Source organism: Acanthisitta chloris, unplaced genomic scaffold (assembly GCF_000695815.1).
Source record: "Acanthisitta chloris isolate BGI_N310 unplaced genomic scaffold, ASM69581v1 scaffold24248, whole genome shotgun sequence".
In the NCBI taxonomy this organism is placed as follows: Eukaryota; Metazoa; Chordata; class Aves; order Passeriformes; family Acanthisittidae; genus Acanthisitta; species Acanthisitta chloris.
The window spans coordinates 3788-29886 of record NW_008686806.1 but is presented as its reverse complement, the minus strand read 5'-3'; the positions used below and the strand labels follow the sequence as shown (position 1 = coordinate 29886).

Below are 26099 nucleotides of genomic sequence, written 5' to 3'. Positions count from 1 at the left end.
AAAGCCATCTAGTGACCTGTGCAAATCCTACTAAGGTTTCCTGCAAGAAACAGTTGGAGTGTCTGGCACAGCTCTATTCATCGTGTATAGCAGGTAAAGATGCAGAAGATGCGAGACTGACCTTTCTTTGAGCTTTGAACTTGGATGTGTGTTGTGAGAGGGAGGTGGATGAGAAGTGGAAGTTATGGGACAGTTACAGTGTACAAACAAATAACAGTTGGAAAAATAAAGTAGGCCAACACAATTATTAAAATAAATGAATGCTAGGTAAAAGTTTAGGGAAGGAGGTGAACCTGATTCAGTACTCTGAACTGCAGTAGGCTGAAGTTGTATGGTCCTGTCTGAAACCAGACAATTCCCTAACATATCTTTCCCATATCGAGTTACGCTGTGGCGGTGTGGGGGGAGGGAGTTCTTTGCTGACTGTTGCAGAACAGGAATCTATCTTTCTTCCTTTGTGTATTAAAGCAGGACAATATTAACTATCCACCTTCAGCATCTCATTTCCTCTCTTCCAGAAAACCTGGTACCAAATATTTTTCTGGAGCTCTTTTTTGTTCTGCAGCTGTTGACATCTAAAGGCACTTCAGCTACTGAAGATGGGGACAGTGACCTTGAAGTCAGTGAAAAAAGTAGAGGTAAGCAATATTATTGAGGAGCAATAATGTTGCTTCCATAGAATGATAATGTGTTATAGAGTAATGTTATAGAGTGACTTGGGCAGTTAGTTTTGAATTACATAAAATGCCTTTATTACCACTCTGGGACTCATCTGAGATGCTGACAAAAACCATGCATGTAGGGGAAGTGCTTCCACAGTAAGATAGAGTGGGGGTTCTGGATACTGTTTGAATCTAGTTTTCTGTTATTGTGTGAGATTGGCTGCAGCTACTTGCTAGCACTGACTTTTAAAGAGAAGGATGGATATGCTGAAGTCGCTTCTCCATTGGTCCTTGCAACTCAAAAGTGCTCTCGATGTACTATGTGTTTCTTAAGCTTAAGGTTGGGATATGAGTGCAGAGGATCCAGCCATATAGATGCCTAACTGTTCCATTTGTTTTTTTGCAAATTCAGACTTAAGCTTGATGCAGTTAGTACTTTGATATGGATATTAAAGCCAATAGTCACTTTAAGATGAGACACACCATACCCTCCCCTCCACAGATGACCCAATTTGATTGACATTTGTTTACCACTCACTGATTCTTTGGGCTGAGATTAGAGCCACAAAATCTCCTGCTATGGGAACAGGAGCTTATTGACTGGTTGTAGTTGGTCTGCCATTTTTGTCATGGATCTGCTTACTGTTGGCCAGAATGTGGAGAAGGAATCTCTTCTTTCCCATACAGCATGAAATAATTCAGTTGTCTTCAGTATAAGAAGAATAGAGGTGTGAGGAATTGTCTTTTCAGGTGGCAGGGAATGGGAACTTCTGGAAACTGGATAGCAGTCTGGAAGACTGTTCTAGGATATGGCAGTTCTACTTTCCTTGAAAGCTAATTGTTGGTATTTTAGTTTATAAATGGTGATAGATGCTGTTGTCTCATGTTTCTTTTTTTCCCCTTAGATGTGTCAGGGAGACAGCATTTCCAAAGTGTGCACAACTGTGTTTATTTTGCTGTTCAAGTCTTGGATTATCAGTATGAGTGAGTTGAATTTATTTTTTCTCTGCTAATGTCTGCAGTTGTGTGTGGGGTTAAGCAAATGTGCTTGGGCTTTAGAGCTTTACCACTTACACAGAGTTGTTAATTTTCCCTCAAAACATACAACTTGGCCTGGATTTGGACATCTTTGAGTTTTCCTTACACTGATCTGTCTGCTGAACTTTGTTGTAATTATGCAAGAATGGGAAAGTCTTGAGATAGGAGCTGTGACAAATAGTCCTACAGATGCCAGGAGAAGTTCACGCTGAGTACCTGTAGCTTAGGACTTTTTACTTGGTGGACTCATAAAGCATGAGCATAAGCATTTCTTTAGGTCTGATCATGTGTTGATTATGGTTATCTGTCTGGGTTTTATCCCTGTTGTCTTGGCAGAATTATTTCCCATTTAGAAAAGGGGATGCTGAAGCTTTTGGCTGAAAATGAACGGATTGCATCTTTTTCTCCCTCCTTGCACGAGAGGCTCAGGCAGGCTTATGAAAGCAGCACAGCCAAGGTAAAATTAGCAGATCTCAACTGACATTGCTTCAAACCTTTGTGTTGTTGCTCTTATATGCAGTGGTTTTGATGTTAAATCTCATTTCTTCTACTTCAAGTATCTTATAATTTCACCTTTGGCAAGTGTCTAAAAGCTACTTCTTTTTCTCATCAGTGAGTGAGTGAATTGCTAGGTCCAGTGATTGTGAGCTGCAGATCACTGCTGCCTAGCCTTGCATTGTGCTCCAGGCCCTGACCTCAAACAGAGATTTTGATAGGATCAAGTTTTGCTTCTGAGATTCTCATCTAATAAACATGGATCCCAGGAGAATGATTGGTTAGATATAGTATAAGAAGGTAGTTTCAAAGAAGTAGATTTCTTTCATAGATACAAACTCCTTTTAGGCAAATGAACTTTCAAGGGAGGCAGTGCACGTTGTGACAACTGGTTTCCTCATGTAATCGTCCGGGTTAGGGAACTAAAGCTGAATGGTAGAAATGTGTTTTGTATCTCATTTCATCCATCTTTTAAAAATGGAAATTACTCTTGACAAAGAAAGTGCAGTGTACTTTCTGAGACTAGGGCATGTCAATAGCTGAGCTTTTTGGTTAGGTGTAAATAAAAGTCTCTTGCTGCTGAAACCAGCACAAGAAAGAATAATGATACAGGAATTTCCAGCCACTATCCTGCATTCTCTGGAGCCTTATAGTGAAGAAACACTTTGACTGTTTGCAGATCATTCTTTCCACACTGTATCTATACTGGTTGCAATATATTCGGAGGCTGAGAAATGAGATGCTTTCTCTCATAATGCTGGATGATTCTGCCTCTGTAGTATAATGTAGGCTACCATTGGTGTTTACTAGCGGTTAGCAGCTGGGGAGGAGCTAGTGTCTGAACAACTCTGGTAGTGGTACTTGGTTTCTTCATTACACCTCTTCCCTGCTATTTTCTCGGTCTCAAATTATTTAGAGAATCACATTAGTCTGATGGCTGCCTTTATATTTTTAACAGGTGTCTCTCCTGCTCCCATGCTCTGTACAGTCTGTTTCTTTTCAGCCAGAAACTGATAATCGCTCTAACTTTCCCAGTGACAGAGCATTTCACATATTTAAGAAACAAAGGTAAGTTCATTTCTTCTACTGTTAGTGTATGGCTCACAAGGTAATCTTTGTACGACTGTGAACAAAGGATATTAAGAATGTCTCATGTATCCTACATGCTGTAGAAAAAAAAGCTTGAAATTTTCACTCTAATTAAAAGAAAAAAAAGGTCTTTGTCCATATTGACTGCAGAAGCTAAATGTTTAATGTATTTAGAGAAGATCAGCCTAATTCTTCGGGAGTTATTGAGATTTCTGGTAATACCAGTACAGTGTGTCACCCTACTGGAGTGCTTCTGCATATGAATGTGGTATGCTTTTATTCTTCCTGCCACCTCCCTCCATGCTTGCAGCCACAGGGTGAGGGTAAAATGATGAGTTGTCTTGGTCTTTTGTTTTTTCTCCTTGTAGGTGTTATTTCATGGGGCTTATTCTTTCCTACCTCTCAGTCTTCAGTATATCTCTGGTAATGGGTGTTTTGGTCATCCCATCAGAGCTTGGGCATAACAGGCTTAAGCACTTGCTGTCAAAGACATGGAAAATGGAAACTTGCTGAAGTATCACTAACATTAATGACTTTTGCAAAGGTATCTGAAGGCTTGAGTTATTTAACCTGAGGTAGATTCTTGCTGGGGAACTTTGGAGAGATTGAATATTCAGTTGTTCAGATTTTGAAGAGTGGGAATTCATTCCTCTAAATATCTTGATTCACAGGGATATATTTTATGAACTTCTGCGTGAATGGGAGGATAACCATGAGAAACCTGGCTGGGACTTTGAAAGAGTTCTGGGCAACAAAATCAGGTAGGAGTGTTATGCAGCTTCAGCTAGCTCTTTAATGTAGCTGAATTGCTGAAGCAGCATACTGGACTTGACATCCTAAGTTCCATGTTCTCCCTGGTCTTCTGCACTGATCTGTGGGGAGCCATGCTGCCTGGAAGATACTGCTCATGTAAACTTGCTTCTGTATTTAAAAATGTCAACTGTTACCTTAAAGAAACAAGACATAAGTGGTAAGGGCCTAATTTGATCAGTCTTGGTATAGCTCTTTTCCAGTTTGTAATCACAGAAAGAACTACTCTCAAAACCAGTGTATTGTGTTCTGAACAATGTTACTGTGTACACTTGTGTGTGCATTTCATGTTTCTGATGTCTGACTCCTCTTAAGCGTGAAGAAGTGTGTTATCTGTTCAGAAGCTATTAACTCTTCTAAGTTATTTTAGGAATTCTAGTGTATTGGCTCTGAAAACAGGACAGTGGTGTCTCTTTCTGTGGAAAGCAGTTTTATTCATTTATTCCTTTATCAAAATAGAGTATCTATAAGAAAACTATTATGATCTTGAAAGCAGTTGCCTAGTGGGTTTCTGTGTTAGTCTTAACCACCAGCCTAGTCAAGTAACATGTATGCAGGTGGCTTTCCACTACAGGAGCAAAACAAGACTGAGGCTTAAACTGAGAAATTTTCCTCCTCTTCGGGCATCAGAAGTATACTATTGCTGGTTTTTTACTTCCATATGTGTGAACTCTCAACTCACTGCTCTGTGCAGGGAAGAGTGGGAACTGAACAAGTTAATTTTTCTTCCTAAATAACAGCATTATTGCAGGAAAGGAAGAGGTTCTTTTTATCTCTAGAGTTGTGTTTGCTCTGCAGGTGTTTGGGGAGAATCTTTGTTTCCATGTCAGCAGCAGATGGGGCTCAGTGATTGAGAAACTTGGCTATAAAGATGCTGCTTTTCATAATGGCTTTGGATATTGCTTTCTTAAAAGCAGTTATTTTATGCTTTTGGTATAGTTTGAGGTTAGAACACTTTTTTTTTTTATACCACAGAGTTCCAGTCAGAATTGTGTGATGTTTTCGTTCACAGGGCCATGATGGCTCACCTATCTGCAACCTGCAACCACAGCCATTTTGCCAGGCTCTTTCAGAAACAGCTTATTCAGGTAAATGACTTGGGTTTTTTAATGAATGTGTACATCAAAGCTGACTTGATCTTTCCTTGGCCTGAGAAAACAAACTGCATCTTGCAAGTTTCTTTGAGATTTTCCTATTGAAACTTTTTTTTTGGGAGAGACAAGTTTTCAGCATGGGAGTTTCTCTCCTTTTTTGGAAATAATGTGATAAATTACTGATGAACTGTGTTTAAATCAGAGATAAGGCACACTGAGCACATCATGAGCTATAGGCATTCATTCTTCATGGTTATTTTCTTTGACCTTCTAATTTTAGTACAGTTGTAGTTTCTGGAAGTACTAAGAATTTATTTTGACATTTATCAAATGCAGAGGTTCTCACTTGTTTTCTTTAGCAACATGAGTGTATTACCTGCAAGGAGTCTCTGTTTCTTCTGTGTAACATTGCAACAGACTGTTTTTGATAGAGTATTACTGTTGTAATTTAGAGGGGGTTTTTTTGGCCTGTTTAAAGCATTCTCTGACTTCATTGTAACTAAAAGAATGAGGAAAGAGAAGATACTTCTAATTGGAGCACAGATATTCACTCTCTTCTCTATACATGGCTGGCTTATTGGTGGGTTCCTTTTGGATAGCAAAACAGACAAAACCTCACCTTGAGTATTAGCCCACACACATTGCAAGGAATTTGCAAGCTGTTGGAATGTTGAAAATTCCTCCAGTGTCAAGTCTGAGTTTGCATCTGTGTCCTGTCTAATTGTGTGTCTGTGTGTTCAGGGAAATCGTGGGAAAGAGGAGAGATGAACTGTGTTGCATCACCAGGATTTAATTAGTCCTAGGTGCTGTATTTCTCTTTAATATGTGTGCCTTCTTAATGAAGACTGTAGGGTTTCACAAGGGTAACCAAGGATCTAAACTGATAAGTGGGCATCTTCAATGAATTCTGTCTGACTAGAAAGTGATGGGCAGAATCTTGTGTGTGTTGTGATGCTCTTGCAGAAATGAACCAAGATTGAGGATTTGTGTCAAAGCCTGATAATTTAAAGGTTGGGAAGCATAACAAGATGTACTTTGGGAAGGGGAGGATGCTCTATCTGGAATACATGGACCTTGTAGTTGCTCACTTGATATACGTAGTTAAATGTTGCTTTTTAGTATGGTCACTGTCATTAAAACTATCCTGACTTAGGTGTAGGGGTATGCAGTCATCTTTTCCCTTTACTCAGCGTGGGTGAGGTTATGTCTGGAGTACTGTGTCCAGTCCTGGGCTCACCAGCGCAAGAAAAAAAAGATACAGACTTACTAGAGCAAGTTCAGTGCAGGGCCTTGCAAATGATTAAGGGACTGGGGCATTTTTTGTGTAGAGAAGCTGAGAGAGCTGGGAGTATTCAGCCTGGAGAAGAGAAGGCTTCAGGCTATCTAAGCACTGCTTTGCAAATACCTGCTGGGAGGGAATGAAGAAGAGAGAGACAGATTTTTCTCAGTAGCATTCACTGAGAGGACATGATGCAATGGACACAAATTGAGAAAAAGGAAATTCCATTTGAACCCAAGAAGACACTTCTTTACTGTGATGGTGATCAAACACTGAAGCAGGTTGCCCAGAGGGCTTGTGTAGTGCCAGTCTGTGGAGACATTCAAAACTCAAATCGACACGGTCTTGAACAACCTGCTGTAGCTGACTGTGATTGAACAAGAGGGTTGGATTAGGTGTTCCAAGATGCCCCTTCCAACCTAAGTGGTTCTGCAGTTCTGTAATTATTTGTCTTGAGTAGTATCTATGTTTTTGAGGGAGTGGAGCATTCATTTTAATGAACCACTGCTGAGTTCATGAAGATCATGTGAGGCATAGATGTTCTCTCTGCACATCTACATGTAGCCTCCTAGATGTGCCCTAGTTAGATGTATAGAATCAGAATTCCATCTCACAAGATCTGTAGGCTGTTTTTGGCCAAGGTCGGTAGCATGTTTTGGTATGAGGAAAAGAGTTGTTCTGTATGTAGGCACCTGAAAAGATCATGCTTGGATTACTCCAAGCCAGAGTCTTGTGAGGAAGGGGTAATATGCTGGGTGAGAGATGAAGTGAAATGATGCTTTATCAAAAAATTTCCACCTTGTTACTCTTTGTCTCCTAAAGATGTGTAAAGGTCTTACTGGTGGTGGTGCAAGCTGGGGAGACACTCCAGACCAGGATGTCCTTAACATGCTGGGTTCTGATAATCTGAACCGTCTGAAGAGGCTGCAGGAAAGATTTGTTGTTCCTCAGAGCATCAGAGGACCTTGTCCACCCCCTTCGTTCCCAGGCTGCCAGCAGTTCTTCAGGGACTTCATCCTCAGCGCAGGAAGGTTAGCTGCCTGTGGTTGCTGTTTCTTCTCTGAAATGTGTGGGCAACTGGGGATCAACAGCATGTTGCTCTTGGCAGCAGGGAGTTATTTGGAAAGGTTGGGCCTAGACTATATGGTAATATATGGTAATAATTTTTTGTCTATAAAACAACAATATTTTCTTGGAGGCAATCAGCATTTCCCAGTGCCAGGGCATGCAGTGCTGCCTAGCAAGGACACTGGACTGGACAAGTGCTTCTTGGTGATAGTGCATGAAGCTAAGGAGCACAGGATGAAGCCACGTTCATGGTTTTGTTAAATGACTTTTTCACAATTCACAGCATGCAGGAATTGTGATCTATGGGTGATTTTAATCTTAAATTCAATTATTTTGTAACTTCCTGCTTTGACAGATCTTTTTTTTTGTCCTTATGCTGAGACTTGCTAAATAGCATGTCTTCGAAAAAATAGATAAGAAGAGTGGAAATGGAGGGGGTCAGCCAGTACTAGTCTTGTCTCTTGCTTTCTTGTGTATCAGTCTGTTACACTGGATGTCTGCTGATGCTTGTTATAACTCATGAGACAAGCTTGAAATTTTGCAGTGTATTAGTTGAGGTTTTACCGCTGTTTTCAGCCCGGTCTGACTCATCATCTTTTGCTGAAGTTACCAGTTCAATCAGCACCTGATGGATAGCTTGTGCCTGAAGATACTTGAACTGAATGGCCTTACTCTGGTGGAGCATGAGCACAGTGATGGGGAAGCAGATATGGATGAACAGGTAAGCTTGTTTTTTGCAAACACATCTGGCAGGAATTTCCCTGGGCTGTTTTAATACTCAAACAATCACTGGCTTGATTGTGAGTTGCTTGGAGCTTCCACTAATGTATTTACAGGACAAGAGCTTCATTTGGTTTTGTCATAGCTCTGTAATTTGGTTATGGAACCCCTTGCCACCTACTTGCATGCTTCGACGTGCTTCATAGAACTGTGTCTTAAAAGAGAATGCACAATAGTTTGGAAAGTGAAAGCCTCATTTTTAGGTTGTTAGTATCCTGTGTTAGATCCATGAAATTACTGAGTCCAGTTGTTACACTTATTCCTGTTTAGATGTTTCTTCACAGCTTACAGTCTTTTAGCAAAGTAGCAGCCAAAGGTTCATGAAGTCCTGCAGAGTGGCAGTGGTATAAAGAGGTTGCCTCAGAGTTCTTAATATGAAGATGTGATTGAGCAGTTGCTTGTTTCAGAAATTTCTTAAATGACTTTTTGTTACAAATGAAGCAATGGAGACAGAAGCAATTTAAAATGCTTGGTAAATATGTATTTTGCAATCTTACCTCTATTAAAAGTGGGAATGAAACGATGTGGCCCTTTTACATAAAGGGAGTAGAAGTTTAGTGTAGGTATTTGCTTTGCCAGTTTAGGGTAGCATTACCTTAGCTTGCTTTTCTTCATTTTAGGATGAAAAGAAGCGCTTCACTGTGGTCCTGTTAAGTCTACGACTCCTTGCCAAGTTCCTGGGATTCCTTGTGTTCTTGCCATATCGCACTGTGGAGCAGCCAACTAAAGACTTGCAAGATTCTGCATTAGTGTTAAGAAACCAAGTAAGATACCAAACTTCTCTAAGAAACCTAAACAAGGCCTTTTGCTTAACAGGCAGGTTTTCTAATCCAAGGAAGGGGATTATGAATAATCATGCTCTTTTAAAGTGAGCCAGTGGTTTCTGGGATGAGGTTATATGGGTCTGTGTCCCTACTGCATGTTCTTGGGATGGGAACAAAGGAAACAAGAGTTTGTGTAATCTAGAAAAGAGGGAGCAATGCACCAATGGTAAGGTTCTGTCTTCTGTTATATCTGCTAATCTGAGTCTGTCATACCTGAACTCTCACCTAGCTAAGACAATTTATAGTGTAAAATCCAGCTACCAGGAATGATTTTGTTTTGCACCCATGTCCTGTATCATACTGAATGCAAGGAGGCAAGGGTTAGACTTTGACTCCAGTTTCAGGTATCTTAGGTTTTTATAGCCTTGCTTCTGAAAGTCCCAGTGGGACCTCTGGTTGTAGTCATAGTGTGGTTTTCACCTCTGCTCGTGTGCAAAGTGTTTTCATTAGCCAGAATTGACTTCATATTAATACCAAAGAAAAGTCAACATATAGATAAAAGTTTTTCTTTAAGTATCAAAAGGTAACTTCAGGCTGCTGCTTTAACTTCTTTTGTCCATTAAGACCCTGCCTATACTGGATATATTGAAGCTTTTGAGGCAATCTATTCGGGATCAACGTTCTATACTCACTATTCCTTGGATTGTGGAGTACCTTTCCCTTGTGGATCATATTGCTCCTTTCCTTGATTACTACAGGAAAGTATTTGGTCTCTTGCTGCAGGTATACAGGTAAGAGCCTAGGAAAGGATATATGTGTTAGGAACTTTTCTGTGAATGTTTCATTGCTTAGTTGGGATGCCTGATGTTTGAGAATGCATGCTGGCCCCAGCTGGAGATTCTTGTAGAAAGTACTTTTATTTGCGCAAATCCCGAGCACTTACTGTCTTACATAAAGCTGCAAAGAGAGCACAACCCTAAACTTGTTTGATTCAAATGTGTTTTCTTCATTAAGTAAATAAAATTCTTTCAACCCCTACATCTGCAGCTGTGAATTTTAAACCTTGAATTTGCCCCTTAAGCCTACAAGGTTCCCAGTGCCTAAATAATCTTCTCGTTTTCTTTCCTATATACTTGAGGAAGATTTGAAGCCCATTCTAGAGAGTGGCATTTCCAGTGTAAACTTGAGACAGCATGTTATTCAGTACATAGAAAAATGTAGAGCTTGCTCTCCACTCTTCAGACAGACATACAAAGAATGGGTACTGGGTGACATAGTATAATTAGAAAGCGAATGGTTTCGGAATTTTTTTCCATAATGAAAATTGAGCTGCTGAAAACTAACACTTTTGCTGCTTCTGCTGCATGGCAGGTTAATGGTTCTTTCTGAAGATAAGGAGATGAGTTTCCTGAACAAGCTGCTGATACTTGCAGTTCTGGGTTGGCTTTTTCAGGTAAAGTCTGCTGTGTGCACACAGCTCTTCCCTGAAGAAAAAGCAAGGGCACAAAGTCGTATAGAAATGAATTAAAGCAATGCAAAACAGTAGTTTATTGCTTTGTTGTGTTTTTTTACTCTAGTGTGGGGCTTAATGAATAATTTTATTCCAATGGAGAATTATTTTCCTTTAGTGGAATTGTGTGAAACAGCTTTTTTTTTCCCCATAGGAGTTCTAGTTGCATCTGAAACACATTCTGTACTTATTTATTTGCATCCTTGTAAGCAAATTGACAGGTGATTCCTGTAAGAACTGGAAGCTCTTGTCTCAAAGATGGAATGCTAGCTGTCAGCCTTGAATTACTGGAGAATTTTTTGTCTGATAAAGGGCTGATGTGTGATGATATTTTAAAATTCTTTTGTGCCTCCAGTCGAAAACAAGGTAAATACTTAGCAGAAACCTATGGAAAAGGTGAAAGATGCTGTATGGGGAAGGTAAGGAAGGTGGCTTATATTGCTGTGATGAAACTAAATCTTTCCTTTTACGGAAAGGCGCTCTTAGGGCAGAGGGGATCCTTTGTGCTAGGGTTTTTTTGTGGGTGGCAGGATGGTCAGATTTTACTGTCATATCAGAAATAGTTTAAGTTACTGACTGCTGTTTGGGTTGTAACTGCTGGGTTTTCTGTTTCAGGTTCCATCAGTCCCTGAAGAGTTGTTTTTTACCACTGATGACAGGCAGGAGAGATTTATGATGGATACTGTGACATCTGCTCAGGCTTTGGTGAGTTAGTGCTGTAACATGTCCTCTTGAAGCCGTGAATGAAAATGGACCTACCATGTCCTCAGGATTTTTAAGATTTTTACCCAGAACTTGGCTTCAGGACAGCTGCCTTGAGCATACACAGGGCAATGGATGTGATGCCCCAAGTGGTCCAAGTGCCTCAATTGCATCGCATCCTGAGTTACGAACTCAGTGTTACAGCTCTGGAGTTTTTGTCAGGCAGGAGCCATCTTGCCTGCTGCAATAGTTTGTAGAACAGGTGCCAGCTTATGCAGAAGGATCGTATGCTGTTTTCATACTCACTGATTGTTGCAGTACAAGGTGAGCTGGTAGAATTGTAGCTCTTCCCAGAAATAAGTAGTAATCAGAACAGAACAGAAATATTAAGATGGGACAGGCACAGCAAGGTTGCTGTCTTTGGAGTCACCTGTTTTCAAGTTGCATGATAAAGGGTACCAGCCATGGTGTGGTCACAGGACCAGGGCAGTGACCATTCCTGGCACAGGAGAACCCCCTTGAGTGCTCAGTCCAGTTCTGGGCCCTCATGGCAAGAGAGACATCGAGAGGCTGGAGCATGTCCAGAGAAGGGAACAGAGCTGGGGAAGGGTCTGGAGCACCAGGAGTGGCTGAGGGAGCTGGGAGGGCTCAGCCTGGAGAAAAGGAGGCTCCAGGGGAACCTTCTCACTCCCCACAAACACCTGACTGGAGTGGGGCTATGATCCCAGGGAACAAGTGACTGGACAAGGAGAAATGGCCTTAGGCTGTGCCAGGGAAGGTTCAGCTCAGACATCTGGAGGAACCTTTTAATGGAAAGGGTTGTCAGGCATTGGAAGGGGCTGCCCAGGGAGGCGGTGGAGTCCCTGTCCCTGGAGGAGTTCAAGGAATGACTGGACATGGCACTTAGTGCCATGGTCTAGTTGCCAACATGGTGGTTGGTCAAAGGTTGGACTCGGTCTCAGAGAATCTTTTCCAACCTAAATGATTCTGTGATTCTGGGTAACTGAACTGAAAATAGCATGAGCAAAAGAGGTGAGTTTATGGTACGTGTGACGTTTCAGATAACTCCCAGACATGAAAGGGAGTAGGTAGTATTCCTTGAAAAATGAGGAGTATGTTTGCCAAGATACACTGCCAACATGGATGGGATCTGAAATTCCTTTTCCTCCCATGCCTCTGCTGTGTAATACTGGGGTGACATTACTTCAGTGTGGTGTTCCAGTGAGTCCTGCGAAGGCACTTGTGGAGGTGTAATGCATAGCAGATGTGCCTTGTTTAATTTCCTCCATGGTTATGTTTCTCCCTTATTAGTAGCAGCTGTGGCAATAGTACTGGTTCCTTTCCATAGGCAGCAACTTTCAGCTGGGCTTTGACAGTGATCGGGAGTAAAGGCTGAGCTACAGTAACAAAGTGTAGAGCAACTCATTCTGTGGTACAGGGCGGGACTGAACACTTGGGCTACAAAGTTCTTAATTTTACTGCCTGTTTGAATCCAGTTATTTTCACTCCTTTCATGGAAAGGGAGCCCTGAAACCTTCCTGTGACCACATGTATGGGATTTCTGACTTGGTGAAGGCTGTTTTCTTTCCTGCTGTATCCTTTCAGCATTTCCTTCATTTTCTCACTAGGACTCTGTGCCTTTGGTGGATCAGCAGTTACTTTATACCTGCTGTCCCTATCTTGGTGAGTATTTTATTTGGTTTTGCTATATAGATCAAATATATTAGTATATATTTATTTCATTTATTTACTTTTATTTGTCCTTTGGAACTGTGAGTCCTTGGATCATCTTTCTTACCCCTCCTCATGTCTTCAGGTCTCAATTCTGTATGAGTCACCCTTGACAAAAAGCTGTATTGCAGGAGCTTACACAGGTGTGAGTAGTAACTGGTGAAGCTGGGGCAGGGAGGCTGTGTAGTCAGGGTAGTTGATCTGCAGAGCTTGAAGACAGGGGGAAGTCACCCTTTACAAACTGGAAGAAAGCATTATAAGGAGTAAGTGTATAACTTTTCCATCCTAGGTATAGGGAGATGTGTTTTTACTGTGAAGAATGTTTTGGTCCATGAGCATATTTCTGCTGCCAGGCAGAGGGGAAGAATCTTTTTGTGCCCCAGTGTTTTGTCAGGTGTTTGTTGTTTGAGATAGCTTTTCCCTGGGATCTGTTTTCCACTGGAAAAATTCCTCTCTGTAGACAATAGAGTCCTGGATGCTGAGATGCTGCTCTGCTTCTTGGGACTAAGTAGGAAAACCGTATATTAAACCTGCATCATGAAAGCTGCTAGGGGTTGAACATGTCATCCATTTTTTTCCCTGTTATTTCCTCCTGATCTTTTTGGAATTCTGTGTAACTCTGCTTGCCTTGTTGTCCTTTTAGACTTTACAGTTGTTTCTTGCCACACTTAGAAGGGATGCATAAAAATGACTGCTCCTTGATCCTTCTGAACAAGTCCCATGTGCTAGGGAGCATTTTTGGAAGCTTCCTCTTTTTTCTTCAGAGCCTTGCCTGCCTTGCTATGTCCTGCCAGTTAAACGTGTGGGATGCCCCTCTGCTTTTCTGAAACTTCTGCTTTCACAGAAGTTGAGAGAATCTGCTCTAGGAACAAGACTGGCAGAGTGAAAGTCTTTCTTGAGTTTTGATTTTTATTTTTTCCCCTTATGGAGATGATGACTGCTTTTGCATGTTTTTCTGTACAGGTGAGCTGCGTAAATTGCTTGCCTCTTTTGTGGCTGGTAGTGGAGCAAAAAATGGTGGGTTTATAAGGAAAATCACTCCCACAGCTGCTGAGTCCTTAGCACCCAAGGCTTCTGTCACACAGCGGAAACTGCAGGTAAATAAACTGGGGAGTCAAAGGGGGAAATGGGTCAGGAGGAATTGTGTGAGTATAGGGTCCACAGTGGTATCCTGACACCAGGGAAAGAAAAGGATGGGCCTAGGCAGCAGAGAACATTGTGTTTAACAGTCAGATATCCTTACTCCCTGTTTTTCTGTTAGTCATGTTTCTGGAATATCATGTGGGTGTTGAAATCCTGATAACTTCAGTAAACATTCTTGCAATTGGAACAACTAGTCTATTTATCTGTCTCCCTCTTCTTTAACATAAAATGTCAGTGTATTTCTCATACTTTGTTTTGGTTAGATTGTAGCCATGCTTTCCACTGGAAGAAGGACATGTGTAGGAGCCTACAGGATTATCAACCTGTAACTAAAAGGGAGGATCTTTTCTTTCCAAAACAAGCCCTATGTGGTGACTCACTACTAGTAGGTGCTGTCAGAATTCTCCCATTCTTCCCTTTACTGGGCATTTGATATTGTAGCTTCAGAAACCCTGATAATGAGCTTTGGGTTAAATGGTTAGAAGGGAATAGGGACTAAATAACTTACAAGGATGACGAATGCTAGAGCAGCAGAAAGTTTTCTGGTGTAGGCAAACTGCTTGCCTTTTAGCCATTTCGAGATGGTAGTGCTGTCCATTCTTGTGCTCATGAGAGGAGGATCTGGGTGGAGCACTCTAAACAATTGTAGCACTTTCTCTTGAACAGGTGGAGTTGGAACAGGCCTTCTTCCACAACCAGCCTCCTTCCCTACGGAGAACAGTTGAATTTGTGGCGGAGAGGGTGGGATCCAACTGTGTTAAGCACATCAAGTAAGTGCTGGTAATCTGTTCTGCGACTTAAGAAGTAGCTTTACATTATAATAAGGCAAAGAGTTGATCATTAAAAATTGTGTATGGAGGAAAATAAACTTCCCTCAGAGTATGCTGTGTAGCAGAACACCAAGGCTATATAAGACTAACGATGTCTGATTGCCATCAGAGAGGAATTTGTGAAGGTATGTAGGGAGAAGGGTGATATGACTCTGGGACACTTGGTATGTGAACATAGTGCAGCATTTTGAGACTTTATATCCCTTTCAGAATATTCTTGCTAATGATAGAAAAATCTCATATCAGAAGTGACCTTTTGAGGTCATCTGATCCAAAGTTCTGCTCAAAGCAGGGCCAGCTTTCAGGTTAGGTCAGGTTTACTGGCACCTTTTCCATCTTTCAAGGATAGGGATTCAGCCAGCTTCTTAGTACCATGTATCAGTGCTTAATTTTCCCAGGCTTTGTGAAAACTGTTTCCTTATATCCTATCTGAATGCCCTTTGTTCCAGCTTGTGCATAGTGCCTGTCAACCTTTAGTGGTGTTCTTCCTGGAAGAGTCTTTTCTGTCTTCTCTATAACCTTTCCTACTCTCTTCACCTTTTTCTTTTCTCCAGGCTAAGTGAAACCAACTCCTCTCTTTGTAGGCCGTGTGCTCCAGCATCTCAGCTATCTTAATGATTTTTTTATTTTCTCCTGAAGTCACTCAAATTGTCAATGGCTTTCTTGTCCTGGGGTCCCAAAGCTGGACACACTACTTCAGATGCAGCCTCACAGTGGTGAGGGAAGCAGTAACTTCCTTTGACTTGCTGGCTGCACTGTTGCTATTGTCAGCCTAAGGTTGACCTTTGCTAACTCACCTTCTCTGCTGAGAACTCCAGATCCTTTCTGCAGAGCTGCTCCTTAGCCAGCAGGCCCCAGCCTGCATAGTCACCACCTCATTGTCAGGCCATTTATCCACATTATCACAGTCCTCCCATGTGGCAGCCCTGCCCTGCAGCATGTCACTCATGAGCTTGCTCAGAGTTTGCACTGCTCTCTTGTCCAACTTGCTGAGGACATTATCTGCCCATCAGGAATGCTGGTGTAGTGGCCTACTGTTGGCATCTTTGAACTTCTGAGCACTATCCATTGAGAGTATAAGGGTATTGCTGCCAGAAAGAATACCTGTAACCAAATACACTTCTATTAAAACCTAAAGCCTTTTGACTCTTGAGTCTTAGTACTATTTTTATTTCTTCCATGATGCTGTCTTCCTTACATACAGAACAAGGAGATGGTACAGTACTAAATGCAACATGATTAGCTCTCTTTTAACAGAGTGGTTTATTGCATTTGAAATGGGTATCCCCCCAAACTGGGGAGAACAGCTGGGTACAGTTAGTGTGCACTGTTTCTTGTATTGATTTCAGTCTGTCTGATTGTTTTTGTATTTTTACAGGGCAACACTGGTAGCTGAGTTGGTTCAAAGGGCTGAAGCCATGTTGCAAGATAAAGTGAAGGAGGAGGATGCTAATCATGACAAACTGCTTGAAGAGGTGTGCAGTCTTCTGTATGAGGAAGGGGCCCAGGCACTCATCAAAGGCAGAGAGTAAGGAGGAAAAGTTCTTTAAACTTGTGCCTTCCCTTACCTTCTTACTGCAGAATCTATAACCCTATTTTTTTGGCTTGGCCTGTCATGCTCAGGTTCTGGTAATTATAAACCATGACCTCTGCTCATCTTACGGTGACTGACTGCTGTGTCCCCAGCCAGTTAATACTGTATTTGTAGGCAGGAATAAAGGTGATGTGTGTCCCTCTGCATCCAGCTCCAAAGGGACATCCACTGCAGCTATTGTATTCCCCTCTCTGGAAAACTGATATTGTGGCTTGGTGGCTTGTAATTGCCCTTCCCTTGTCTGGTTCTTTTGGTCTGATTTATTGCACTGCAGTCTTCCAATTGGTTTTGACTGTAAGAGAGTGTATGAAAGAAAGTGCTATATAAATGAACCTCTGAGTGTTGTCCAAGAACTTTGACTAATCCTGTGGCATGCTTACTTTCTTTTCTTGCAGATTTTGCAAAAAGAGAGGACCTGAGGCAGTAAGGGTGTTGTTGCCAGAAGAGACATCTGCAGCAGTATGTATTTTCATTAAAAACTTATTAAAGGCCTTGACTTTACTTCTGGACTATTACCATTTTTCCATTGCTGCTTCATTTATCCCTTAATAATTCAGGTCAAGGGAATCTATTGATGCCTTCATGGGAGGACTGATAGCTAAGGAGTTGCTTTTGCCAGGCTGCCTTGCATATTCTGGGTAAAGTGATACTCTAGCTCATAGCTAACTGTTGAGACTAGAATGTTATATAAACTGCATTAATCTTGCAAGGATAGTGCTTTTGTTTTAGCATCAGCTTCCACAAGAGCTGATGAGGTTTGGGAAAGCAAAATGGATGAGTCTTATTGTTCAAACTAGCAGTTTCCAGAGGTGATAGTGCTCTCTTTCAGTGTTGCATGCCAAAATTAAGCTTTTTCCCTCTAGACTTCCTTCTGACTTTTCACTGACACTAGTGCTGTGGCTGATTATAAATCTGTCACTTGTTATCTTCCCTTTAAAGGTTTTAAGTAGTGCAGAAGACATTGCAGTGGAACTGGCTACTGAGAAAGCCTGTGGCTGGCTTTCAGACAACATTGCAGGTGAGTCATTTTACCTTGAATTGGGGCTTCTAACTTGTGCATTGTACTCTTTTTTTTTTTTAGATCGAGGGGCAGACACTGTTTAAAAGTATTTGTTTCTACTAATTTTTGTTCTAGTGCAAAGTATGTAGTTGCTCTGTCCCTCCTTGTTTAGAAATAAGAGGAATGATTTCTAGCTCTAAGAACCTTCTTTGGGGATTTTTCAGGCTTGGCCTATGGAAGTAATTTTCAGTTATGGAGTCTTGTAGGATGGTGAGAATGAATGCTGTGGAAAGCTCTGTCTGGAAATGTCATCTAGGCTGGAGCTGTTTTAGCACTTCCAATGTATGACACAGACAACTGCTCTCTCGAGCCACCTTATGGTTCACATGTACAGAGTGCTTCCAAAATTTTCTGTAAAGCAAATGCTTCTTGGACTAGATGTGTTTTCTGCAGGCTGAGGGCAACTGTGGCCCTTTTACTCTGTAATACTACTCTGCCAATTCTTCAGAATCACTGAAACCCCATTTTTTTCAAGAGGTGGTGCCAAGAATCTGGAGAAGACTATCCAAGCACCATTTGAAGTCACAGGAGTTTAGTGTTTTGGATGCTGATCAAAACCTATTTCGGTAGAAAACATATGGCTTTCATGGGCACAGTGGTTGAACTGATATGATCACCTTGAATCAGCTTTCTACTTTGGCATTGCTTTCTGGCTTAGCTACTGTATTCTTTACAACCACTGAAATATTTTGATGGAAAATGAGATGAGTTGGCCAGTGGTGCCTGGCAGTAATGGGTGGCTACTTCCCAGAGCCATGGGTTAACACACCCTCTCCACGTGGGCCTCTGCCCATTAAATACAGTGAGAGGTGAGAGTGAGAGGGGCTTGAAAGTGTAAACTGTCTTTTTTCATTATTTGCCATGGCCTTTGGAGTGAGAGGCTAACTCTGTTTGGAAACAATTCTCTGCCTTGCTGGAGAGAAAAGCTGAAGTAGACAGGATTTGTTCCCTGTTCTTTGTAGCACTCATCAAAAGAGAAGTGAAGGCAACCTTCAACAGAATGCTGAAAGTCCCAGGATTTCCCTTGGCCAGTGAGGATGCTCTGGAGTTGAGAAGGGACTGCCCTCCACGTTGTCAGCACCGTGCTCCATTTCCCTCCCAAATCATCAACGAGTTTAAGGTACATTGTGTTCACTTCCTGGCTTGCCCTAATGCCCTTTCTATTTTTCACGTTGGGAGCTTTTGGTCCGTTGGTTAGGTTTTTTTGGTTTGTTTTTGGAGGTTTTTTGTTTGGTTTGGTTTTTTGGTTTTGGTTTTCTGTTTGGCTCTAGATCAGAGTTCTCTGTTAGGAGTACTGTCTCAAATACAGGATTTGTATATAGCATGACAGTGACCTTTTTGATATGAGTAGCATAGAAACCATAGTGTGGGGAGTGTCATGTACAATTGTGTGCTGAAGAGTCAACATATCAAAATAGTTACTTTTTGTAGACCTACTCTTTTTATGGCAGTCTTGTGGACTCTGCTTGGACTAAGTATTTTCTGTTGGTCCTTTCAGTTCTGTAGAACTTGGTAGACTGTCTCATCTTATGCACCAGGAGTTCTACATTGCATTAAGTGTCAGACGAATTTGTACAGATCTGTTCAAAGATTTTTGCCAGTCTGCAGATGCACCTTCACTCAGCTATAACTAGGGAGAATCAGGAATGTCTTAAAAAGAAGGTGATGGTATGGATCGAGACGCAGGTAAATTGTGAGGAAACCTCTGTGTTGACAGCAAAGCTTTCCTGACAACATAAGAGGACTCTGTATTTCTGTAGCACTTCTACCCTGAAGTTGCTTGCTGTGCTGTCAGATTTTTCTAGAGCTTTCAGAGCTAGTATTTTTAAGGAAGATGAACTGGTTGCCATCACTGAATTTGATTTCATAACATTAGTGAGAACTGTGGTAGAAAATCAGACCTAGGTAAGGTTGTGAGAAATTCAGCTTTAATCTGTCTTATGAAATGTGGATGATACTATCTTAATTCTCTTTTTTTTTTTTTTTTTTTAAATGAGGAGTGTACTACTGTCTGTCATACAGCCAAAGATCTGTTTGTGGAAGAGTAGGATATTAATATGTGAATTACTACTGTCTTTTTCATCAAGGATGTGCTCTGTGTTGCTGTGGGCCCACGGGAGGAGGATGAAGTGATAGACTGTGACTGGTTAGAGTGCTTGTTAGGAAGATTGAGTCAGACACTTCAATGCAGAAAGGTAAAAGATGTAAAAAACAACTAAAAAACCTCTTGGACCGCTTTGAGCTGTCTCAATACCTGTAAACTAGTTAGCTTGCCTTGCCTCACAGCTGAGTTCAGTTTGTTGTTTGAGCTCAAATGTGGCAATGTTGCACTGCATTTTTTTATACTGTGTAGATCAGCTTGTTACTTCAATTCACCTCTGTGGATCCCCTTTTCATATATTGTATTTCCTTGTCTTTCAGTCTTTAGTGGTCTTCTGCTTACAGCTCTGTGCTTCTTGCTGTAAATTGCCTGCTCTTCTCAGATATTTTTACCCCTTGTGAAGTCCTGTTTTGTCCAGTCTGCAGTATGGGGACAAAGATACAGCTCTTTTTGTGTTTTCCAGTTCATGTGTCCCACATCAGAACAGCAGCTGGCAAAGTGCACGGTTGAGTTGGCTTCTTTGCTGGGTAAGTCAGTTAGGATAAGCTATTTAAGACTGAAATCATTATTACAATGCTCTTAAATCCTTGGGGTTAGAGACTTAAGTATTTAGAGTTCATGGATGTTTGATTCTCTTTGGTGTCATTGAGTCTGCAGATTTTTTTCTGTCAGTTTGGGTGGTTGCTCTTATTCCCTTCTATATTCTGCAAAACAGCATTATACAGTGACTTAACTATCCTTCGGATCTGGTTCACATCTCCATTAAATTACATTTTTGTCTATTTTTGGGAAGAATGGAAGTGTGTTGTGACTTCTATGAGCATTTTCAGTTTGGTTTTTTTTCTTTGCTCTAATGTGTGAATACAATGTTTTTCTCTGCAGGAGCTTGTGATCTGAATGCATGTGTTTTCTTCATGGGCTGCCTTCTAATTTCTTGCTCTTAGAGCCTGTTAAGTTTTATACATAATTCATTATTTCAGAAGTCAGTTCACATGAATATTGTGGAATTTAATTCTCGGGAGCAGCAGTGTAAATCTGTCCCATTCCATTAGACTGTACCAAGGAAGATCTGGCATCTTCTCTGTGTTTAGCTGTGGTTAAATACTGTTATGCTTTACTTTGACTTCTATGAAGTTATGCAACTCTGCCTATTGTCAAAAGTATGGACAATTATTCAATCTGTTTATCTATTTAAATGTTGTTTTCCTTTTGTGTTAGTCTTCTCTCCTTTGGAGTAACAGCTAGGTCCTCTTTGATTAAATTAGTCCAACTTTTATTTTGTCAGTTGTCTTTCAAGACTTGGGGCTATATGCCAACCAAATGATATTCTTTGTCTGAGGAGTACAAGTCTCTTCCTATGTAATACTTGTCTATAGCTTCAAAGCTCATAATTCTGCATGTTTCTAAGCTTTTCAAGGACTTGAGTTTGTACTCACTAAATGTGCTGTCAGACTAAGATGATGGCTATAAAAGGAAATAATGCAGCTCTAGAAGTTCATGTTTCGTCCTTTTCTTACAGTTTCAGATCGTGTTCCTCTGAGTCTTGGGATCAAATCCCCACAGAAGAGCCCTGAGAGGCTGCATGCAAAGAATAATCCCACCTGTGGCCTTCTAAAACTGCTGCTCTCTGTCTGGAAGGAGGACTTTGGGACACCTGTTCCTGTGCAGCTGATGTTCAGCAAGAAGAACATCGGCTATCTTGCAGAAGTTAAGCAGCAAGAGGTAAAGTTTATTTCAGTCTGTGGAGCTGCCAGTTACCCACTCTGGTCTGATATTTTCATGCAAGAGTTCTGCCTGTAGTGTTCACTGGTGGCTTGTATGAATGAGGCCACGGGATGTGGTTTGCTGTTAGCTGGCGTTTCTGCAGGGGTGGTGAAAAAGAACTCTGTACTACTTGTCAGGGTTTGATACCTGCTGGGGGGCTCTCAGGAAGGCAGAGTTTTGTTCAGGAACAAATGGCAAAATGCCCTATTTGGCCTGGGATATTATGAGGCCTGGACACACATGACTCTGTAATTGGTGGCATTCATGTGTCTCTTACCAGCTTTCATTTTTTGTGTGCATATGGGTGTTGTAAGTGCGCCAACTGTCAAACTGAAAATCACCTTATTCAATTCCAGGTTAAACCTAGCTTATTTCAGACAATAAGAAAAGATTTTTTTCAAGCTGTTCTTGAACAGGCAGGAATTAAAAACTTGGTGTGTTTGTAAACTGAGAATTGGAAGTTTTCAGACTCTGTGGTAGGATACAACATATGAACTAAATGAATTTTGTTGACTCATTTTGGATACTCTTACTGTCCTTCATTGCAGCACCTAGATAAATAATGTGCCTGCTCCTTTTCTCCACATTCTGATCCAAAAAGAAAAATATGAATTGTGTAGGGATAAACAAGCACAAAATCCGTTTCTTTTTGAGTTGCTGATATTCTTTTCTCTTCTACAGTGGGATTTATTCCTTTTCATGCTTCATGGACTTGTGGAACATGAACTAATGAGAACTAGTGAAATAGAGAGTTGCTTGCATAGCCTTGAAGAGCTCCCTTGGCCCTCAGTAAGTAATTAGATGTGTGTGAACAATAAATAAAGAGTAAAGCTACATAAACGGCCAATCCTTGTAGTTCTGTTTCATATTGCTAAGGCCCATAACCTTCCCATCTGTAGTACCTCTTTATGCAGTCAAAGGACTGGCTTCCCACGAGCTACTGCTGTTGATAGTGTTTGGCTGAAAGCTTTACTTGTGTGAATCCATCCTTGCCCATGCAGAGGAAACACTTCCAAGAAAATTGTAAACCAGTTTGGAGACCATCTGGCTCAGTTACCAGCTCTCAGTTCCAGTCTGAATGTGCTTGCAGCATTCCAGCTGAGAATGACATGTTGGGAAGGGTCTTAACTGACTAGACTTGCGTTTAAACCCCTTTGCCTCCTACCACCAGAGTCTGAGAGGAGCCAGACTGTTCCGGAGGAGTCACACTGTTCTGGGCACAGTTAAAAATGTAGGAAACCACTCAAGTGACTACTTGCTGAAAATGGACAGTATTTCAAGGCTAGTGAGCACTTGCATATTTGAGATGTTTTACCATTTACTCTGTGGCAGTGCTCTTTTCTGAGAAGAATGAGGGGAGACTGAACATGTAGGCCTGTTTTTGCCTGGAAAACCATCAACAACATGTTTAACCTTGTAAAGTTAAGTAAGCCTCTTCGCTGACATTTGTTAATAAGGGTTCTCTGCTTTGTATCTGTTGGTTACAGGATTTCTTAAAAGACCTGAAAACGCTATCTAGACTATTTGTATCAACACATCATATAGAGGAGCCCAGGACTAACCGCTGTGAGCTGACCAGACAATGTCTAGGTACTGTGACCACACAGAGTTAGCAGAGGAGGACTCTGTGGACAAAAATTACTAATGGGGAATTTTTAGTGTTTCTTAATGGATTATGGACTGGGAGCTCTTTGCTGGGAGCATACTGCTGATAAGAGGTCACTTTGTGCAAAACCTGCACTGTTCTTTCTGTTCATGGACATTTTGCTGTGGTGACTATGCTGAAGGATTTACATCAGCAATGGATCTCCAAGTCAAAAGTCCTTTAAAGCACCTTGATTGTGGCTCAGAGCAGCTGCTCTTTTGACTCATACTTTCTGTATATGTGCAGCAAACCAAGGAATCAATTCATGTGGACAAGTTACTCTCTGATCAGAGATGGTTTCTTGGTGGCTGTCTCTGCTCTTAACTCAATGGGATTTTCTCATGCTGTTGTTTAACAAAGCCTCTACTGTCGGGAAGGAAAAGGTGAACCGACATAACATGGTGATGTGCCTATATTTATTTTTTATTGTAAGCTCAATGTTGAAGGTTTGATTTTAATTTTTTTAAGACTAATTTTAAAAAGTAAACCATATAAAATAAATACACCAGACCATTATGGCATTGTTCTTAAAGGATGTAGATGCTTAAGTGTTTTTCCATCTCTTGTTGAAAACAGAACTTGTCATTTTCCAGGGTTTTTAACAGAAATAAGGGAGAAAATATCTGTTTATATTTTTTATTGAAAACAGTATTTTTAAGACAAAAACACTTTTATAGTATGTGGACATAAATGGCATCTGGCTGCTATTCACTGTGTTTTATAATTCTTCTTGCCTTGAGTTTGGGTTTTATAAGACGGGAAGTGCTGCAGGAAGAAAACTACAGCCTGGAAGATCAGACAAAGTAGTGAAAAAGCACTGTGACATTCTCTGGAGAGCAGGTTTTGAAAGGAATCCTTTTCTTGGAGAACAGTGAGTGTTTTCTGCCCTCATAGACAAATTGTCACCAAGGGTGTGACCTTCCATTCACCCTGCCAAGTATTTCCTTGAACTGGAGTTTGTGGCAGGGACTGCTGGTGGTAGCAGAGTGTGGTTAGGTGTTCATTAGCTGTCTCATGGGATCCCTCCCCCCAACCCCACAGCAGTGAGGACATTATTTCCTTTTGTCTAGGAGAGTCCTACTAGCATAGGTTTTTCCAGAAAGCAAATTCTGTGCTATTTAACAACAACATCTGAACAAATTGAAGCCCAGGGCTTTTTAGCTTGATAATTAACTATCCTCTTCCCTATGTAAAGTAAGAAAAAATAACATCTCAGTCAGTGATATAAGGACAGGACTAATTAGGTAAAACTCTGGCTTCTGTTAAAATTTATGTGATACAGAGAACAAAACCATAGAGACACAGATGCCTGAACTGTACTGAGATTTTTCTTGGCTTGGTTACTAAGCACTGTATTGAAAGATTTGGCATGTTCCAGCTGCATTCCTCATCTTAGGGGTTTTCTGATGTGAGTGGAGAGAGTCCCTAAAAGTAGGCATGCTACATATGCAGCAAGGACATGGGAATACAAATTCAAACAGCAAGTACACCGTATCATACCATACCTGCTCCCTGAGGCTATTATGTGACATTTTGCTGCAGATCTCATTTGAAATTGTTGTTTTTCATAATAAACATGATTAAATGTCTTGTCTTGTGTTCAAGCTGTTGATTATATAATAACCTCTTTGTATTAGGGCAAAGAACAAAAATGGTACCTTGTCACAAAGCATGGGGAAGAGAAATCATAGTGACACCTCCTGTCCAGCCTGCTGCTGCTTTTTACTGAAATAAACCTTTACTTTGTTATAGAAAGGGAGGTGGGATAATGAAAAGGGAAAGAAGCTGGGAACCATAATTGTAAAAAAGGTGCTCTTGGCTCTGGAATGGATTTTTATTTGGATATTTTAAAACTGTTTGCATAGATACCATGGCCACAGTCATCTTCATGAACATACCTGAATTATCCTCTAATATAACATGTTTGGAAGTTTTTCTTCAAAAGGTGACCAACCCCCAGGAACAGTTTAGAATGTCCAGACAACACAGTTGTGCCTTATGGGGCAGGAGACAGACATTTCTTCAGTGGAAAGACCCAGCAGGTAAGAAACACCTGTGTTTCCATGTTCTTATGGCTTAATGCAGTTACTCCAGTTCTGGGTAGTCCATGGTACCCAGTCATGTTGGCTCTGCAAAGCCAGACACCCCACTTTGTAACCAAACCCTAGGAGCAACTGTACAGCACACAGTTCTCTGCCCATAGACACTCAGCAGTGGGACTCTGCTTTCATGAGGACATGTGACCTGTGGGCTCCTCTCAGTGTGAGTGCCTCAGGCATTGTACCTCTTCCCTGTGCACTGCCTCTAGCTGTAGTGCCAGAGGTGCTGCAAGCAAGAGAGCAGCAGGGAGAAGAAAGCTCACAGAAAACCAGGTCTGAGTGTGTGGCCTTTCTTCTGCTAGTCTTCCCTACTGCAAACTCTCAACTCTCAGAAGAAAATTAGGAAAAAATGGCATTATATTAACTTCCTTCTGGATGTGCAGGCCAGAGGAGTTATGTACCAGGACTCAAGAAGCAGCTCCAGCCAGTGTCTTGTTTTAAATAACCAAAAAAAAAACACCCTTTGGACAAGGCACTGTCACAGAACCCAAATTTAAGTGCTAATGGGCTTCTTGACTCTAGTACTACAAGTTCAGATTTCATGTGCATTCCTCAGCAGATAAGGAGGAGACCTACATCTCTTCTCATGAGCTTGCCTTTATGCTCTTTCTCCATTCAGCATCATTCCATAGATGGGTATCGTAGCTGGAGCAAAATGAGGTGGGGCGTGTTCTCTTGTGTAGAAAATACCATTTATTGTGGATATGAAAATAGCAATCTTGATTTAAGAGCAGAGATGCAACCCTAGGTGGCACGATACAATTGTTCAGCAGTAACAGCAAGTTGATTTTTGCCTGTTGTAGATTAACAAATTCAGTATCTGCTGGGTTTTTGTTTCTTC

The 26099-nt window shown here is 41.2% G+C and overlaps 1 protein-coding gene across 1 annotated transcript in view; it reads left to right on the top strand.

The window, feature by feature from the left end:
* CDAN1 (codanin 1) overlaps positions 1-23127 on the top strand; it is a 27739-nt gene extending 4612 nt beyond the window's left edge. The window contains 25 exon segments of the mRNA XM_009080345.1: positions 1-93; positions 519-638; positions 1568-1646; positions 2037-2157; positions 3154-3263; positions 3956-4045; positions 5107-5182; positions 7290-7498; positions 8142-8256; positions 8936-9079; positions 9704-9870; positions 10451-10532; positions 11205-11294; positions 12920-12974; positions 13986-14119; positions 14832-14935; positions 16374-16523; positions 16985-17048; positions 17529-17607; positions 18612-18769; positions 19737-19844; positions 20214-20277; positions 21270-21472; positions 22196-22303; positions 23002-23127. The exon segment at positions 1-93 is cut by the window's left edge and continues 20 nt beyond it. Of these exon segments, the coding sequence (XP_009078593.1) occupies positions 1-93; positions 519-638; positions 1568-1646; positions 2037-2157; positions 3154-3263; positions 3956-4045; positions 5107-5182; positions 7290-7498; positions 8142-8256; positions 8936-9079; positions 9704-9870; positions 10451-10532; positions 11205-11294; positions 12920-12974; positions 13986-14119; positions 14832-14935; positions 16374-16523; positions 16985-17048; positions 17529-17607; positions 18612-18769; positions 19737-19844; positions 20214-20277; positions 21270-21472; positions 22196-22303; positions 23002-23127 (2849 nt within the window).
* Positions 23128-26099: the final 2972 nt, after the last annotated feature.